At 42.2% G+C, this 16,670-nt stretch overlaps 1 protein-coding gene across 5 annotated transcripts in view; it reads right to left on the minus strand.

The window, feature by feature from the left end:
- The window catches only part of SEMA6A (semaphorin 6A), a 133,241-nt gene that overhangs the window by 37,389 nt on the left and 79,182 nt on the right, over nucleotides 1–16,670 (minus strand). For all 5 annotated transcript variants that reach the window (XM_084629063.1, XM_084629065.1, XM_084629064.1 and 2 more), the window contains exons 7-13: nucleotides 16,096–16,186; nucleotides 12,873–12,992; nucleotides 11,623–11,711; nucleotides 10,535–10,752; nucleotides 6,093–6,224; nucleotides 2,524–2,679; nucleotides 294–470 (exon numbers count right to left, since the gene is read on the minus strand). In XM_084629063.1, the coding sequence (XP_084485189.1) occupies nucleotides 294–470; nucleotides 2,524–2,679; nucleotides 6,093–6,224; nucleotides 10,535–10,752; nucleotides 11,623–11,711; nucleotides 12,873–12,992; nucleotides 16,096–16,186 (983 nt within the window). The remainder of the gene's footprint in view (nucleotides 1–293; nucleotides 471–2,523; nucleotides 2,680–6,092; nucleotides 6,225–10,534; nucleotides 10,753–11,622; nucleotides 11,712–12,872; nucleotides 12,993–16,095; nucleotides 16,187–16,670) is intronic.

Below are 16,670 nucleotides of genomic sequence, written 5' to 3' on the forward strand. Positions count from 1 at the left end.
TCATTTTTGTGGGCAAGTTGTCGGTTAGCTACTGCTGTTTTTGTCTTTGTTGGATTGCATTGTCAGGGGTGCGTCAGAGCTGACTGTGATGGGCAATTGTCTATACGTGTTGAAATTAAAATACATAAAATAAAATGTAGAAACAGAGGGAAGCAAACACAAAAGAAACATTCAAAATTACTCTAAAACTCTGAATTCTGTGGCCATTCCCTTTTCATGGGACTACCTGCACCATGGAAATTCAGACGTGTCAATGCTGTCCCGTAAATGAGTACAAAGAACCAGATACGCACTTTTCGGGATTGTAAACATTCATCTCCTCCAGGAAAAGGCTATCATTTAGGAAACCGCTGTTTCCTGTCCGGGCCAAGAATTTCAATATGATTCCCTTCTCTGATCCCAGGAAAACCACCGTGTGATTCTGATGTGGTCCAGCAGCAGTGTCAACTGCAATTTTGGTCAGACGATATCTAGCATGACAACATCGCATTTGTCATTATTTGAGTTAGTCTATCATTTATTTTCTCACTTTTCAAATAATAGTTGATAGCTTTCTAGTAATCATATAAGAAACATAAACTATTTCTTTCAGTTGAACTGACCGCATAAGTTCATACAGAGAGTAGTAGTTGGGCACCAAACTGATGCTGTTTTGTGTGTGCATATGTATGTTATACATCTAGCAAAAGTGTTTGCAGCAGCAAAGCTCAAGCAGCCGGCTGAAGAGGTGCATAAGTGTCTGAAAGCACTTAGCAATTACCCTTCTAATCAGAAGCAATGATGACTGATGACTTCTATGAGCAGGGAAAGCAAATGAGTGCGAGGAAATGTTTAAAATGTCATATTCTGTCATAGAAAGCAATAGTGATGGCATATCCGTATTCATCCTTTTGGTAGTAAAAGCTGTGTAAGCACAATACTGAAAAGCTAAAAGCTAAATCAGCTGAACTTATACTTCACCACATATGACCATAGTACTACCACCAAGATAGCTCAGGGATTGGACAACATCAGCTCATGATGAAGAACAGCTTTGTTGAAGCTGAACCTGAGCAAGACGAAGGTGATGCTAGTGGGCAGAAGAAAATATTAGATGAGTTTGCAGCCATGGTGTGGTCTCCTGTCATTGAAGGCACACACCCACAATAGTTCAATTTGGTTCATAGTTTAGGAGTGCGCCTTGATTCCTTGCTGATTCTAAGTTCTCACATAGCAGCTTTCTGTCTTCCCTGGTGGGCTGGGAAATGCCAATAACTCTAGTCCTTTGTTATTCCTTACACATACTTTCATCACCTTCATCTGGACAATAGCACTGGGCACGAAGCCTCCGTCCCTTAGGAAACTCCACCTAAAACAACCATGTTGCAGCACATCTTCTCAACAACATGGGCTACCAAGAGAACCCATTTATAACATTAAATACATTACATCTGTCCTCCCCTCTCTACACTGGCTTCCAATAGAATACTGACTCAAGTTCCGGCTCTCGATCTTTATCTTCAAAGCTGTCAATGGCCTGGGCCCACGGTATCTAAAGACCACCTAAAGCTCCCATGGTTGACACTTCTGCTCCTCTAGCACAATGGAATTTTCTACAATAAGGATAAAGCTCATCTATGTGGGAGAAAAACTTTCTTGAGGCCAGTCTGAGACTGTGGAATGAACTTTCACAGACCACAACAAAACTCATCACTTCTCCAAGTGCTAGGTGCATTTGTTTGAGCTTGTCTTCTCCAACACAAACCTGTACATTAAAAAAAACCTCCTCCAAAACAAAACGCAACCCAAACTAAACACTACACTGCACACACAATTCTCCCCCTGGGGAGAGAATGAGCGCAAGAGAATAAACTACATGAGGCAGATGTTAGTCACTTCGCTTAATGCGCTACTGGAGGGTGCTTAGATATTATCATGATGAAAGCAGCGTTAGAACCTTTACAGAATAGAATAAAAATGTGTTTCCCAATGTGTGGTGGTGACATTCTGAGGATTGTTGATTTATGTGTCTTTGTACAAATCTCTGTATTATTATTTCTTTTCTCATTGTCATAGACCAGATGGGGGTTATGTGATTATTTCTGTTTGTACACTTGTGCAAACACTGAAACAAACCAGCACATATCCTGACAGACATCTTTGTATCCTGTGAACATATCCTGACAGGCATCTTTATTTCCTGTGGATGTACCCCCTGGCTATCTGTAGAACTTTACCCAAAGTTTTCTACAGAGCTGTTTCAAATACTGACCCATAAGCTAATATGCAGGGCAATGTTCCCTGCTCCACATTCCCTTTGAAATCTGGTTTCAGTGCAGCATGGTTGGAAAAGACTGAAATCATTTCCAGTCTTGAAAGCTGCTCTGGGTGTTCTGTGGCCTCTACTCAGTACTGTCATAATTCATTGCTGGATTCATGCCCAGCACAGCAGAAATGGTTATTAGAATTTCAAAGTATTCTAAGCATAGTTCATTAACACATCCTGACAGCATGTTAAGAGGGTTAGGAAAGTTAGTTATTTACCTGACCATCGTCCTCAGGAACCAGGGCCTGCTGACAATTGAAGGAACAGCCTCATCCATGAGAGGATGTGTTTTGATGAAATTTAGAGTATCGTCTGGGAACTCATTGGAGGTTATGTACTTTTCTAATGACACAGAGCCAGCACAGCAACCTGGCCTAAATAAAAAAAGGGGTGAAAGTACTTATTTAGTGCCTGAGGGCAAATTTTCTAAGTGAATTGCTTTTCTAAGCATCTGGCACTAGGCAAGAATGTGCCAAAGATTCTGTGTTGAACAATTCAGAATGCCACCAAATGAAGTACTGTTAGATTTCCTTTGGGCCTGCTGAGACCTTAGTGGGAGTCCAGGACTCTGTTCTGCCTATCTTAGGAATACTTTGATTTATTGCCATCCAAAAAAGAAGATCATGAAGTTTTAAATAGATTCATAGATACTAAGGTCAGAAGGGACCATTATGATCATCTAGTCTGACCTCCTGCACAACGTAAGCCACAGAATTTCACACGAGTCTGCAGTCCATCCACCCACATGGAGTCTAATAAATGTACAGACTTATTTGGCAAGATACTGTTCATGGATAAGGCACTCTCCCGGTTTTAACTGGCCCCATTACTGTGGCACTTTCTCATGGAATAAGTGCACTCTATTTAATTTACAAGGGGATAGTTGGTTTTTTACAGTGTGAAATAAAATGTTCAAAATACAGTCCAGTGGGGGTGGGGGAACCCAGCATCAGTGTGAACACTTTGTTTCTGACAAGCATGAGAACTCCAGTGTGGCAGAATGACAGTATTCTGCAATATCCTGAACAAACCTCACTGAATAAAGATAAACTTCAGTGAATTAAGTTAAACCTTTTCGAAGTAGATTTAATATCTTTGGGTCCATTGTATTACAATTGCAACTGTTTACATGTTACTGTGGGATTGTATGTAACTTTTCTAGGGACTTGACTAATGTAAATGTTAGGAACTTCAAATAACTGTTTGGGAGAATATGTGTGAAGTTGCATCCAATGAAGTGAGCTGTAGCTCACGAAAGCTTATGCTCAAATAAATTGGTTAGTCTCTAAGGTGCCACAAGTACTCCTTTTCTTTTTGCGAATACAGACTAACACGGCTGTTACTCTGAAACATGTGTGAAGTGGGTTTCCTAATAGGTAGTTGGGAGAACATTGGCAGCTATGGAGAAAGACTCATTGTCTCCTAATTAGCTACTCCTGGACACCCCAGATCAAAGACCTCTGTATAAAGGACTGACTAAACTTTTCATGACTATGCTTGTTCTGAGCTGAAACTGTAATCAACTTAAGCATAAGAACGGCCGTACTGGGTCAGACCAAATGTCCATCTAGCCCAGCATCCTGTCTTCTGACCGGGACTAATGCCAGGTGCTTCAGAAGCAATAAACAGAACAGGTAATCATCAAATGATCCATCCCCTGTCGCTCATTCCCAGCTTCTGGCAAACAGAGGCTAGGACACCATCCCTGCCCATCCTGGCTAATAGCCATTGATGGACCTATCCTCCATGAATTTATCTAGCTCTTTTTTGAACCCTGTTATAGTCTTGGCCTTTACAACATCTTCTGGCAAAGAGTTCCACAAACTGACTGTGCGTTGTGTGAAGAAATACTTCCTTTTGTTTGTTTTAAACCTGCTGCCTATTAATTACATTTGGTGACCTCTAGTTCTTGTGTTATGAGAAGGAGTAAATACTTCCTTATTTACTTTTTCCACACTAGCCATGATTTTATAGACCTCTATCATATCTCTCCTAAGTTGTCTCTTTTCCAAGCTGAAAAGTCCCAGTCTTATTAATCTCTCCTCATATGGAAGCTGTTCCATACCCCAGTCACTTTTGTTGCCCTTTTCTGAACCTTTTCCAAGGCCAATATATCTTTGTTGAGATGGGGCAACCACATCTGCAAGAAAACCTCAAGGAAACCTCTTGGGTGAAGATACGAAGGTTGGGGTGAACCATGGTAAGCTTACTAGCATGAGTGTAGATTCTTTTATGTTTTAACGTTTTCTCTGTAGTGCTTTTTCCTTACAAATAAAGTAAGCCTGCATAGGAAGTACTGGGTGATCACTCATAACTGTTGGCAATTACATTGTGTGCTGTCTCCGAGAGGAGACGCAAGCAGGCCTGTTTAGGCGGACTGTGTTTTGCTGGGAAAATCACAGTATAATCCTGGAACTGGGCAGCCTAGAAATACCCTGGTCAGGAGAGAGGGAGATACTTGGCTCCACCCAAGAGCGGTAACTTCTAGGGAGCTAGAAGCCTGAGACTGGGTGTCCTTGCTGTGCCATAGAAAGGAATACAGGTGTAGTTGCCCTGAACTGTGACACCCAGTACTGTAGGCATGAGTAAGGCTAAGATTTAGTCACGGGAATTTTTAGTAAAAGTCATGGACAAGTCACGGTCATTAAACAAAAAATCCACACAAAAAAAGGCCACGACTTTTACTATATAAATACCCGACTAAAACTTAGCTCCTGGGGCTCTGGGCGCTGCTGCTCTCGGGGGGGGGGGGGCGCCCAGGACACCGCTGCTGTGGGGGCCTGCCTGTGGCTAGCCCCTGAACTGGCCGCAGGGGCTGACTGCCCCCAGCCATCCCTGCTCCGAGATTCCAGGGGCCCTCCCGCTGCTCAGGGGTTCCCTGGGGCTGTCCCCAGGAGAGTAGACATAACATATACATGATGTTCCATGGGCATTTCAAAGTTCCTGTCCAGGGAACAACTTACAAATAAAGTTGAAGATAGATAACCTCAGGCCTAATGAAGGAATTGAACTGCTAGGTTCAGTAAGTCTCTAAAACATAATGGGCCAAATTCAGACTTGGTGTAACCGGGTGCAACCCCCATGGAAGTCTTTTGGACCAAATTAAATGATGGATTTGGAGCCAGATTCTACTAATGGTTACAGTGGTATAACTCTATTGACATAAATGGAATTATTCCAGATTTACACCAGTATACCATTAAGTGGAATCTGGCCCTGAGTGTGAGTGAGTCAACAAATGGATGTAGGTGGCAAGGTAGTGTAACTTGCACTGAACTGGTATTCAGTGTGCATACAAAATGAGTGCAATGAACACGCCAAAAGGAGTGGAAAGGAAGTGGACTTAGGGGAAGCAAGTAATAGGTGGTATTAGATAAAGCAGATCCTCTTTTTTATCTTACTCCCTATAGTTAGTTCCTTTTCCTTCTTTCCCCTTATTTCCTCCTACTTGGCACATCAGTTATATTTGTTATGTTACCCACTGAATGGCAAATTGGTGCCAGTCGTTTCCTGACAATGTGTAATTTATACCGTCTTAAGCAACCCCTGATTTCGATCTAATGGGTATGATCCTGATCTGACTTATCCTGTATTAAAGGTGATTTCAATGGACTACTCCTGATTTACACCACAACAACTTAGATCAGAATCAGGCTGAATTCTTATTTCAGTTAAAATATGGATTTCCCATTACATCTGTACCTCACATTGCTGCTCAAATTGTCAAACAGATTGTATTGCGTACACGAAGACACAAACCATTACTACACAGCATATGAACGCATACCTGGGTTTGGGCACTCGCTCATCAGGAACTGGTGTCCATGTAGAATCTGGAGACTTTTGTTCTTTGAATCTCCCAGTAAATACATTGGCAATGTCAAGCATGTCATAGGCACAGACTGCAGAGCCAGGGATGCTGCAACGTGACATTTCCCAGAAATTGTTACTCATTATGCAGTTATGCATAACATTTTGACTGAAAAACATGCTGCATAGAAGTCTTCCTGTCACAGGCTACTCAGTCCTGAACTTTCTAACCTCCGGGTATTGACAGTAAAAGGCTGCCCCATGCAAAAGTTTGAAATGTACCAATGGGTAGTCAGTCCCTGTCAGCACAACTTTTTTCAAAAGTCCCTAAAGAAAGAACGAATTTCAGTAATCTTGCAGAGGGAAAAGAATCTGGAAAACTCTGCTTGCCACTGGTGATATATGAAGAGTAACAGGCGATTCATTTAGTGCCCAGTACTTGGAAATTCAATTTCCTGTAATTCATAATACACTCTCAGTACTGATTCTCACAGCCCCTGCTGTGCCCCAAAAATACAATCTAGAGATAATTCAGAAGTTGGAGCTGATGCATCTCTTTGCTGAAGGACCCCATTAAGACTAAGAGTTGAACAGTATCACACCAGCCTTTCAGGTTCAGATCTCCATCAGGTTTTCCCGTACATTTCTAACTGACTTCCTATACACAGTTAACTCAATCAACTGTAAAGAGTTTGCAGAAACAAACACAGTGTTGCTTACAGCCACTAAAAATTTCAATTAGGACGTTGATTATTTGCATGTAACCGGATAGTAACCATGTCTAAATATAATTACATTCTTATATAAACACTATTGGAAGGGCTTAGAGGTTTCCCTTGGTCTGTGACTTTAAGTTATGAATTATTCATTTATCTACCTTTATTGTTTACACATGAACTCTTGCATTTGTGTCTGACTTCCGCTGCTTGATTTTGATCAGAGCACCAGCTGGCCAAGATTTGTAATCAGGCTTTTGGCTAGTGGACTTTGGCCTTTGAAAGTGGGAACAAAACTATGGGAGGGATACAACAAGACTTAGAAGGGAACGTAAATTATTATAAAATAGTTTTATAAATATTAATGAGAGTTTGTCATTTTAATTTCAAAATGCAACATCCAGAGGGCAAGCAAATGAAACAGAAACAGGGAAACCTCACTAGCCCTGTTTGAAACAAAGGGAGGTAGGTGGTTAGCTCTCCAAAGGGTGGGCTGTCTCCTGGAAGGAGATCTAGTGAAAGGTTGCTAATGTGAGTCTACGGTCTGAAATGTTTTAAAGAGAGAGAGAGCCAAGTTCATCTTGTTGTAGCTTTGATGTAGCTACACCAGGGTGAATTTGGTCCTGAGAGTCTAACTGAGGGTGTCCTAAGTATCTAGGGCTCAATCCTGAAAGATGAAGAGCAATTCCTGCATGTGCTGAGCATCTTCAAGTCCCAGTGAAGTCCCATTGGAGATGGAGGAATTCAGCACTTTAAAGGATTAAGCCCCTAATGAAGGGCCAAAAGCAATTTAACAGTGGGAGGTTTGGTATGGAGAACAAAAGCACCGGCAGAGTTCAACTCCACACTCCCGGCATACTGAAGAGATCCCTGTGGAGGCGGATATGGGCAGGCCAAAGGTCTGGCTATTGAGGATCGCAGCAGGTGCATCCACTTAGCCACCTACTAGCACAGTGGGGGAATAGCAAGCCATATCCAATATTCCCCATGACCCAGTAACAGCTGGACCCAGACCCATTCCCTACTTCTCGCAGGGAGTGAGGACTCCCTTCCTACTAGCCCCTTCTAGTTCCTGTGAACAAAGATATTTTACAAGGCCCTGCTCACTGGATAAGAAATTAGCTTTAGCCACTCCACGCATCGACCTGATGTTGCAGTGTTTCCAGCTGCAATGTACATCCTCCCATCCCCTGCAAAAAAGACTTTGCCCACAGGAATAATACTTCACATATTATATGATGGTTTCCAAGTATTATATTCTCATAGATTATTTCCCAGAGCCCACCAAACCTCCCCAACATGCTATAAAATCTCCAGGGCCCAGTGGAGGGGAGGGGCTTTGGACTCTGGCCTTCAGCTGCGGGGCTGGTGGGGAACGGGAGTTTCAGGGCTTTTGCCCTGCAGCAGGGTAGTGGGGCTAGGGTAGAGGTGGACAAACTACGGCCTGTGGGCCACATCCAGCCCGCGGGACCGTCCTGCCTGGCCCTGGAGCTCCTGGCTAGGGAGGCTAGCCCCCCGGCCCCTCCCCTCCCCAACAGCTTCTGTGCAGCGGTGTGGCTGGCTCCGGCCAGGAGGTGGGGTTGTGAGCTCCTGCTGCTCTGAGCGACATGGTAAGGGGGCGGGGAGGGTTGGATAAGGGGCAGGGGGTCCCAGGGGGCAGTCAGGGGATAGGGAGCAGGGGGGGTTGATTAGGGGCGGGGGGTCCTGGGAGGGGGCAGTCAGGGAACAAGGAGCAGGAGGGGTTGGATGGGGCAGGGGATGGGGCAGGGCGGTCATGGGACAGGGAATGGGTGGGGGGGTTGGAGAGGCGTGGGAGTCCCGGGGGCCTGTTAGGGGGTGGATAGGGTTGGGGCAGTCAGGAGGCAGGGAGCAAGGAGGGTTGGATGGGGGTGGAGTCCTGGGGGGCAGTTGGTGGGGGTCTCGGGAGGGGGCAGTCAGGGGACAAGGAGGAGCAGGGGTTGGATGGTTCTGAGGTTCTGAGGGGGGCAGTCGGGGTCGGGAAGTGCAAGGGGGTCGAAAGGGGGTGGGGGCCAGGGTGTTTGGGGAGGCACAACCTGACCTTCCATACAGTTTCACAACCCCGATGTGGCCCTCGGGCCAAAAAGTTTGCCTACCCCTGGGCTAGGGGCGTCTGCTCTGCAGGGTGGCAGGGCTCTGTTCTTCGGCTGCGAGGAAGTGAGTTTCAGGGCTGACGGTTGCAGTAGTAGATACCTTAATGATTACTAACAGCACAACATGGAAAACACTGGAAAACTTTCAGTTTAGAGACAATTCTGATGATACAGCCCACTTACTGGTGCACGCTTTTGATTTTTTATTATTATTTTATTTAGTTGATTTGCATGGAAACAAAATCACCTGCTTCTGTTGCTTAGTTTTTATTTGAAGTCATGTCATTCCACAGCAGCTACTCTAATTTTGTTGTCAGAAGTAGTAATTATACACTGGAGGCCTGATCTTGCTCCCATTTGAAATCAGTGGGAGTTTTGTCATTGACCTAAGAGGGGTCACCCTTTTACTCTAGGTGGGAAATGTACGGCAAGAGCAGATAAACTCCAGCAATAAAGTTAATGTTGCAGCCCCAGTGTCTCTTGTCATATAGAACAGGGAAAAAGAAACAGATCCTCTGGGGCCCTGCAGGAATTTTTCTTTAATTAGAACATTTTTTAACTTTTCCTGAGACCTCAGTAATTAGATGCAGTTACATGTTTTAATAACTCACCGAGCAGCATGTTATAATATACGCTGGTAGCAAATTCTAAACAGATGCCATGGAAAGCCTTTATATGCTGAGCTATAAAATGCAGGTGTTAGAACAACGGTCCCGTTATTATTTATTGTTTGTGTTGTGACAGTGCCATTACCAAGCACAGGCCTCTATTGTGCTAGGTTCTGTACAAACACACAGGAAGACATGTCTATGCACAGAGGCGATCCTGCACCCATGAAATGGGAGAGTTCCTCTCACTTGGCATGCCCGATGCTTTCCTCTCAGAATCCCCTTTAACGGAGCATCATGTGGTTACAGCTCCATTGGCTTAGAAGGGACAGGAAGGTGGCAAGCTGGATCTGGAGTTTTCCAGTTTCTCCCCTACAAACTCATGGTGAGAGCTACAGCAATTAACACAAGATGAGGCTCTGTTAACTTCCACTACTATCCTGTCCACACTTTGGAGCCCTTTTCTGTGAGTGTATGGACGGCCAGGTGGAGACCTTAAGAGAACAGCTGTTCCAGAAGACAGACTGCCAGGGGCTAGCAGGAGTTGGTGGGGTATGGTGGCAGGGTGGAGGCAAGGGACATCTATATGGATCTTGAAGAACCCAGGGCTTCTTCTAGGGATCTGGGAGGGGCAAACCACACTCTGCCAATAGAAGAACGAGTAGGAAACTCTGCTAGTTGGACATTGCAGAGTTTCCTGTCCCCTATGTAAAATTATTCCAGCATAAAGGACAATGAGCTTAATGTATGTGCCCATGTAGCACATGATTTAAAACTTATCTCAAGCATCATATAATGTAATAAACAGTACTAATGTATTTAAAATTGGAAAAATGAGTGCCCATATGTGCATGCTAAATAAAAATTATATTTTAATAGCTACTGCTTCTTGTAGTTTTAAAGTGTAAGTAGAAACTGCAATGAAAAGGCAAAACACATGGTACATATTAAGCACAAGCCAAAAGACTGCTGCATTGGGGTTACCTGTTATAAGGGGTGGAGAAGGTTGCCAAGACAATATTATGGCCATTGATATGGATAACATCCGTAACTGCCTGCAGTATGTTAAAGTAGAAGTGTGAATCGCCAGGAACTGAGCAGTTCAGGCGAGCCTTGAGAAAGGAAGTCCACTGTTTTTCCAGAACTCTCTGAGATCCTCCCATGTCATTCTTGCAAACCTGAGCCACTCTTGGGAAAACTACCTGCAGCAAAGGAAAGAAAATAGAGAAAATGAAATATTTCTTTGATCAGAGAAACTTTATTGGAAGTCTGCCTTAAAAAAATAATAAAAATGACACAGCGAGGTGCTTAATTTAATCCCATGTTTCCATAATCTGTGATAAATAACAAACAGAGGAAAATTCAGCTTTGGAAGAGTGTGCTATAAAAGATAAGGCTGTGGCATTTAATACCCAGCCATAAATCCTCCAGGAGATCAGTTCTCAGCACATATAACCTCATTTCCATACAGACTGCTTAGCTTTCTATTTCCCCAAACAAAAGCACTTTATATGCACAATCCCTGCAACCCACGCTGCCAGCCTCTGGGTTTTGTATCTTCAGTATTCAAAACTATGCAAACCTCGCTGGGCTTGTATTCATACCCTGCACCTTTGTGACCCTGGTCAGCTTTTCTATCTGCTTAGTAGGAAGTCTATTGTGGAAATATCAAAAAATGTTAATCAGAAAGTGTTCAATTGTTCTTTACAATAAGGCAAAGAACAAAATTCCTGCCTTGTTTACTTTGTGCTCCTGACTCTCATCTCCTAAGTACAGCTGCCTCTTTCAAGTAAAAATTTTAACTATTACCTGATACAATGAATTTGTCATTTACTTTGCAGAGTTAGGAAAATAAAAGAGCTTCCAGTATATATTGCCACCATCACGTTGTCTATCCAGACAGTGCAATGTTTCACTGCAACCAACCTTTTGGCTCGAGCAGCAGGATCCTCTCAAAACAATGACCTTGTCATTGTGATTTATGGTTCTCATTTCAAGGTCATTCCTAACAGCACTGGTCCGAGAGCAGTTTTTTCTGAATATTACAAAAGAATCCAAGGCAATTCTCTTACCTTTCCCATACTGTTGTACTCCACTGCTATTTCCCGAAAGAAGAAGTAGATGTAGTCACCATAATCTACTGCCTGGACAAAGTATGGCTCTGTAAACAGACAACACATTCTGTCTATGTGTACACCATATATAAAATAAAAATGAATCAAAGGGCCAGATAAGAGCAAAACATATCATTGCATACCCAAAGAGACAAATTTTTTTGGAGGGGAGGGCGGAGCTTAATTTTCAGCCCTTTCACCCAGACCATGGCTTATCAGATGGGAAACAATGCATGTTGGATGGCTGCAGTGGCTGAAGGCAACGCTGTGGAGAACCAATGCAAGGAAATTACACACTTGCATGCATGCCACTGAAATGATCCCCACTGTGGATTTCTGCAGGAGAATTAGGAAAGGTGAAGATAGTGACACTTTCAAATATGGGCATTGGTAGCTGGTACAAGGGTAGATCCTTATGGCCAAAACCTCACGCATGGAGAGAATAGCAAACCATGCAATTTGCTGTTCCCTAGACTTAGCGATGACAGTAGCATATATAGACTAGCTCCATGGGTACCTGGTATTAACACACACACACACACTGGGCTAATGGTTTCTTCCCTCAACCCCATTATGTTTCAGCATTTTTGCATACAAGCCAAGCCCTTATACCTGAGCTTGGCTCACTGTCTCACTGCCATTCATGATGCATTTGTGAGGGTAAGCAGTAACTTTCTTAACAACGCAGGTATTTAGAAATTGCCTAATTCAGCAGCAAAGCAATACAGCACCTACAAACTACAAATTGAAGGCTTTGTGTAATATCCCCAGAATTTTATTTATATTGATGAATCATAATGTTGCAGAACAAATTCTCTGTATCACATAAAACCCTGATTGTTACCTACCACACTCCTAGGAAAGGAGTTGTTTCAGGCACAGCCCAAGAACATTTGTCTCCTATCCCAATCCTGAAAATTACATCTTTTTTACACAATAGAAAGATTCAGGCTTGGAAAGTTGGATGTAATGTATTTGACTGTGGTGGTACTTGAAGTTTCTTTCAGCATCCAGTAACGGGGAGTGGGAAGGAGGAGGGGAGGGAAGAAGGGGAAGGAAGGTAAGTAAATTAGTGTAGGTAAAAGATGTAATTTAGTTTCTTCTCTCTGACAGAAAGCATTGCTGAAATGAAACTGCAGCGAGGTCTCTTAGCAATCCAAGACTCTCATCAGAGATGCAGCTCCCTTTTTTTTCGTTTGTGTACTCACCTTTTAACCATTTTGAGTCATGTTTGACTGTCCGCAGGGTTGGGCTGTCTCCAAGGCTCCGGTAAATGACTGCGTCAATTGCAAGGAAGTCAGTCACTGTGGCAGAATACAGCTTTCCCTCTTGGGGAGTGGGAAAGAAAAAAATGGGAGGGAGGAGAAATAATGTAATTATTTTCCTTCATCAATCAAATGAGATGGGACAAATGAAATCATCTCAATCTCTTTGGAATGAAAATTCTGAGCGGGTAACTGGAGTCACAGGCAAACTGAAATGTTCCTCATTTTAAAAATGAAATGGCAATTTCAGACAGATGCACTGGAAAAAGGGCATTCCTAGAAAATGTCCTCTGTTTTACTATATTAGATAAATTGGGACTAGAATGCCCGGCTTCATTGTGGACACCACTACCACAACACCACAGGTAATCTAATGTCACTGGAACAATGGCTGGAAAAGATGGGGTTGTTATCCACAGAACCCAGCAAAATAAATGGATATGAGGGAGACCAATAGAACTGCTGGCTTTTAAACAAGTTTGTCAAACTATGTACTTCTGGAGAGCATTGTTCCTTGATTTTGTTGTGTTAGCTAATTGACACTTAGTATTTCTTCCTTTTTGGTCTTTAATGTGCAAAAAGCTCCCCTCCTTTAAGAGCTCTAGTACAAAAATCATCAGTGTTTGGGATGGCAAAGCAAATATATAACTGTGAAGAGACTGATGAAGGTTCCCTATCCTTTTGGATATCTAATCTATGCTTAGGCACCTTTACCTCTTAAAGAGCATTAGAGGAGGAAAGTTAAGAATGTGCTGTAAACAAGGCACAGCAAGGACAAGAGAGTGAGGCAAAACATCACAAGTTAAAGGAAAGCACTGACAAAGTTTAATTTGATAGCAACTGCAAAATCTGGTCATTGTACCATAGGGCTATTTTATGTTATAAGAAATGTCTTTCACCCATGATAATTCACAGTAACACAAACAATAGAACATTATGCAGATCCAGTAACTCAAATCTCAGTTGTGTCTAAATGAAGTGGGTATGGGCTGCAACCACCTCATTGGGAGCTATAATGGGTATTAGGTTGGAACTTATCGATGCTGGATATATGATAAAGTGGGTGCCCTCTTGTTCAGAGGTTTCTGAACCCTTTTGGCCTACACCTCTGCTTATTTTTAGCTAACAGCAGACAGCATTTCATTTCCCTTCAAGGTTTAAAAACCAGATCAAATCTTTTCATTACCAGGGCAGTAATCTTACTTCTGCACCACGCAACCCCTATCAGATTTTGGCTGTTTAAAAATAGGTCTACTTTCTTAGGCGAAAATAAGTAAGTGTTTTAAAAGAAGACAGTAAAACCAATAAAAAGGCTGAACTTTTCATCTGTGGGTGTCAGAGCTCAACATTAATATAATCACTCTCCTTCCTGCCACATCCCAGTAGGTCTTGTGACCAATCACACTTCACACACACTAACTACAATAGCTGCAAGAAGAGTCATATACACATAAGAGCATCCTACAGATCAAAGTCAGCTGGGCTAGCTCCCTAAACTGTGGCTACTACAAAAGCTTTTCCCAGGGGATCAGACTTTATAACCTATCAAACACAGAATGCTTTTACTAAAGCTGGGCGAATTTACTTGATCCATTCTGTAACAATTTATTTGACAAACTTTACCTCTTATACTGAAAGGTAATAGTCCTGATACACAGAACCTCATTATTCAACTGACTAATTTGTGATAACTTGCACTGTATCTTGCTCCTAGGAACATATCTAAAATGAGTGTACTGTAAGAATGCGTGATCTGTAAGAATGTGTGATCATGCCTATGGCATGGGAATGGTGCCTAATATACAGCAGCTGCTTATATAATACACTTATATTAGTGGAGGCTGTTTCTTTAAAACCCTCTTCCTCTGGAAGCATTTAACTTATTTTGGATTAAAAAAGAGAAGTCAGTAAAAAGAAGGTCACTCCCCAACATCCAGAAAAATCTCTCTAGTTTTGTCCTTACTATAAGTAATGAACAATTCATTGGTACTTTTAAATTAGATGGCACCATTAATTTATACTATGCTGAGTGAGGGCATGCTGCATCCTGCTAGAGAATCTCTCCTTTGTAAAAGACAGCATGTCTGTTCAGACACTGTAGGTGGTACTATGTCTTTTTGGTTACAGCAATGATCTCCACTTAATAGCGCTGATCTGTTTATGAACTTCTACACTCTCAAGTGAATTTCTAACATGTTTTCTAAGAAATAGCTAGTCATTATTTTCTATGTAATAGCAAGATACCTGCTCAAAAAACAGCAGTAATGTTATCCTAGATTGCCAACACACTTTACCATCTACGTTACAGCCAAACCTGAGATGTGGTCACCAGAATTCAAAGTAACAGAAGTGCAAAAATGAAACAATATAATTAGAAATCTATAAAAGGTACCAAAATATCATTTTATAACGAATGGCCCAAATTAAAACCATTAATATGCACTCGCTTTTTAAATTACTGTGACAAACAATAGTTAACTGTATTCTGTTACATGCAGCATAAATCATCATTAAAACGAGATTTCTCTCCTTCCTCTGCCACAGCTGGGAATGATCTGTCAAGATGTTTCTAGTTAAAAAAAACAAAAACCCAGCACTTCTGCTTTTCTTGTTGATGCAGAGAGGAGTGCACTCACAGATATTTTTAAACATCTCTGAACTGACCTTCATTATGAAGGGTACCTTAGTTTTAACCAAATATAGGACCATAGCCTGCTCCCTCTAAAGTCATTATGAGTTTTGTCCTTGGCTTTCACAGAAGCAGAATAGGGTCAGTATTTCTGTCTCACACTGATCTGGCATTATATTATCTCCCTTCTTTTACCATGAACCCAGTAAACATGAATCAGGAAACTGAGGCTTTAGACAATGTTGATTACGGTACCGACATTAATATAGCAGCTTGTGAAGTTTTCTGCACTAATGATTCCGTGTGGCCCCTATTTGAAGTCATTATTCACTTACTGTGCCACATTTTAAATGAGACCTGAAGAAGAGCTCTGTGTAAGCTCGAAAGATTGTCTCTCTCACTAATAGAGGTTTGTCCAATAAAAGATATTACCTCACCCATCTTGTCTCTCACATTCTAAAAGTGTCATTTTGTGTGGGAGGCAAGCAGGACCTGGAAAAAGGGAAGGAATGCGTTATTTCACTTTTCCTTATTTACCTGCGAACAGTGCAACATTGGCATGTTTTGCATCATAAGGGCACCTGGCCATGCCACTGAACTCATCTCCTAGGAACTCCAGCGTCTCCATCTGAAAAAAAAAACAATGGAATCTCTTCAGAATAAAAAATGAAACTTATTACCCAGGACAAAACCTATGACACTATACATTTCAGGGCAGGGAAGAAGTTCCTTTTTATAGCAGTGGTTCGGGCTGTGAGTTAAGAACAGTGCAACATTATAGCATTACATAAAATCAATCTATGAAAGAGTATCCAGTAAGTCAGACATCCTTTAAAGCTTCTCGTTCTTATCCCCACTACATTTTACAAAAGTCTTCAGCTGATAATTTCTCTGTACATGTGTTTCCTGTTGAACTGTAATGGGCTATGTGGTCTGTGGTTCTGGAAAATATTCAAATGTTATCCTCAAAATGATGCAACAGAAGTGCTATTATCCAGAGCAATAGGCTGCAACCCATACAAGTGAGAAGAAAAGCAGAAGGTAATTTTGTATGTGTGCATTTTTCCCCTTCTTAAACTGGTGCACAATCTGGGGTAGTCAAAACTGTGCTA

This window comes from Lepidochelys olivacea (genome assembly GCF_965140295.1).
Source record: "Lepidochelys olivacea isolate rLepOli2 genome assembly, chromosome: 5".
NCBI classification, from domain to species: domain Eukaryota; kingdom Metazoa; phylum Chordata; order Testudines; family Cheloniidae; genus Lepidochelys; species Lepidochelys olivacea.